Source organism: Conger conger, chromosome 11 (assembly GCF_963514075.1).
Source record: "Conger conger chromosome 11, fConCon1.1, whole genome shotgun sequence".
Classification (NCBI taxonomy): domain Eukaryota; kingdom Metazoa; phylum Chordata; class Actinopteri; order Anguilliformes; family Congridae; genus Conger; species Conger conger.
Window position 1 is genome coordinate 51,530,503 of NC_083770.1, and position 2,500 is coordinate 51,533,002.

At 46.9% G+C, this 2,500-nt stretch overlaps 1 protein-coding gene across 2 annotated transcripts in view; it reads left to right on the forward strand.

The window, feature by feature from the left end:
- The window catches only part of septin5a (septin 5a), a 27,099-nt gene that overhangs the window by 20,115 nt on the left and 4,484 nt on the right, over positions 1-2,500 (forward strand). For both annotated transcript variants that reach the window (XM_061261314.1, XM_061261313.1), the window contains exons 7-9: positions 413-514; positions 1,229-1,325; positions 1,755-1,890. In XM_061261314.1, coding sequence (XP_061117298.1) covers positions 413-514; positions 1,229-1,325; positions 1,755-1,890 — 335 coding nt within the window. The remainder of the gene's footprint in view (positions 1-412; positions 515-1,228; positions 1,326-1,754; positions 1,891-2,500) is intronic.

The following is a 2,500-nucleotide window of genomic DNA, read 5'->3' on the forward strand; positions in this document are numbered from 1 at the left end:
AATGATTGTTGGTGGCAGACAGGGTGGTTTGAGTATCTCAGAAACTGCTGTCCTCCTGGGATTTTCACACATACTAGTCTCTTGAGTTTGCAAAGAATGCTGCAAAAAACTAAAAATAATCCACTGAGCAGCAGTTCTGTTGGAAGGTGACAGTAATGCAAATAACCACACATTACAACAATGGTATGCAGAAGATTATCTCTGAACACACATCACATCATAACTCTAAGTGGATAGGCTACGGCAGTAGAAGTAGAAGAAAAAGTAAATCTAATAAATACCTAATAAAATGCTCACTGAGTGTACTTTGCTCTCCTCATTGACTGACGCATGTTCACTTCTTTGCCCTCTTCCTGTATATATACATATAAATAAATGAAACAATAACATAGTAATCTACCACCTTTTCTAGGTAAGAGAGGAGATTGACAAATTTGGAATTAAGGTGTACCAGTTCCCTGACTGTGACTCAGATGAGGATGAGGAATTCAAACAGCAGGATAAGGAACTGAAGGTGAGAGAACCCTAACCCCTAACCCCTAGCCCCTAGCCCCCCACCCCTAACCCCTAACCCCTAGCCCCTAGCCCCCAACCCCTAGCTCTTCGCCCCTAACCCCTAACCCCTAGCCCCTAGCCCCCCACCCCTAACCCCTAACCCCTGACCCCTAGCCCCCAACCCCTAACCCCTAACCCCTAGCCCCCAACCCCTAACCCCTAGCTCTTCGCCCCTAACCCCTAACCCCTAGCCCCTAGCCCCCCACCCCTAACCCCTAACCCCTGACCCCTAGCCCCCAACCCCTAACCCCTAACCCCTAGCCCCCAACCCCTAACCCCTAGCCCCCAACCCCTAACCCCTAGCTCTTCGCCCCTAACCCCTAACCCCTAGCCCCCAACCCCCAACCCCTAACCCCTAACCCCTAGCCCCCAACCCCTAACCCCTAGCCCCTAGCCCCCAACCCCTAACCCCTAGCTCTTCGCCCCTAACCCCTAACCCCTAGCCACCAACCCCTAGCCCCTAATGCCTAGCCCCCAACCCCTAACCCCTAGCCCCCAACCCCTAACCCCTAACCCCTAGCCCCCAACCCCTAATCCCTAACCTAACCTAACCTAACGTAACCCTAACCCTAAACTCTCCCCCTCAGTCAGGTTGCTCTGGTCTGAGAGTCATATACTGATACTCCAGTGGGATTAGAGTTCCTCATTTCTAATATGGACTATTGCATTACAGGAAAGCATTCCCTTCGCAGTGATTGGAAGCAACACAGTGGTTGAGGCCCGGGGCCAGCGGGTGCGGGGGCGCCTGTACCCCTGGGGTATCGTGGAAGGTGGGTGGGAGGGTGTCTTCACTAAACCATTGTGTGTTTGCATGTCTGCACTTTCAAGACTGATCAGAAAGAGATCCTATGTGAAAGAATGAGCCTTAGTGGAGAAAGGTCGCTTTGGATTGCACGTGTAAATCGCTTTGGATTAAAAGCGTCTGCCAAATGACAAAAATGTACTTGTAATGTAAATGTAAGTGTCAATTGTATTTTCCATTGAAATGAACCTGACTTCACTGAAAGGTATGCAGAAACACAACATTCAAGTTTTAGTTGTATTTGTTGGTGCCAGACAGAGCTGTTTGTGGACATGTTGGGACCAGTGGAGAGACATTTCACTGAGTAACACCCTGCTGTGTGTGTGTGTGTGTGTGTGTGTGTGTGTGTGTGTGTGTGTGTGTGTGTGTGTGTTTGTGTCTCTTTGTTTCCCCCTAGTGGAAAATCAATCACACTGCGACTTTGTGAAGCTGCGCAACATGCTAATCCGCACACACATGCACGACCTGAAGGACGTGACCTGCGACCTTCACTACGAGAACTACCGGGCCCAGTGCATACAGCAGATGACCAGGTCAGAGGGGGCTGTGTACAGTGCATCTCCTCTGGGCCTGCTCAAAGGAAGGCATATACAGTTCCCTCCTAAAGTATTGGAACAGCAAGGCCAATTTCATTGTTTTTGCAATACACTGAATACATTTGGGGTTGAGATAAAAAGATGAACACGAGACAAGTATTAAGAATTACAGCTTTTATTTTCTGGTATTTACACCCAGTTGTGCTAAACTACCTCGATCATAACACATTTGCTATCAGACCACCCAATATTTAGGTGAGCAAATGTATTGGAACAGAAAGTATTTAAATAAAAAATAACACTTAATATTTGATAGCATATCTGTTGCTTGCAATAACTGTATCACGCCTGCAACCCATTGACATCACCAAACTGTTGCATTCTTCTTTTGTGATACTTTTCTTGGCCTCTTTCATTTGTTGTTTGTTTTGGTGGGTTTTTCACTTCAATCTCCTCATCAGGAAGTGAAATTAATACTCAATTGGTTTAAGGTATGGTGATTAACTTGGCCAGTCTAAAACCTTTTTCTCCTTACTGAAATCCTTTGTTGGCAGTGTATTTTGAGTCATTGTCTTGCTGCAAGATGAAGTTCCTCATAATTAGTTTG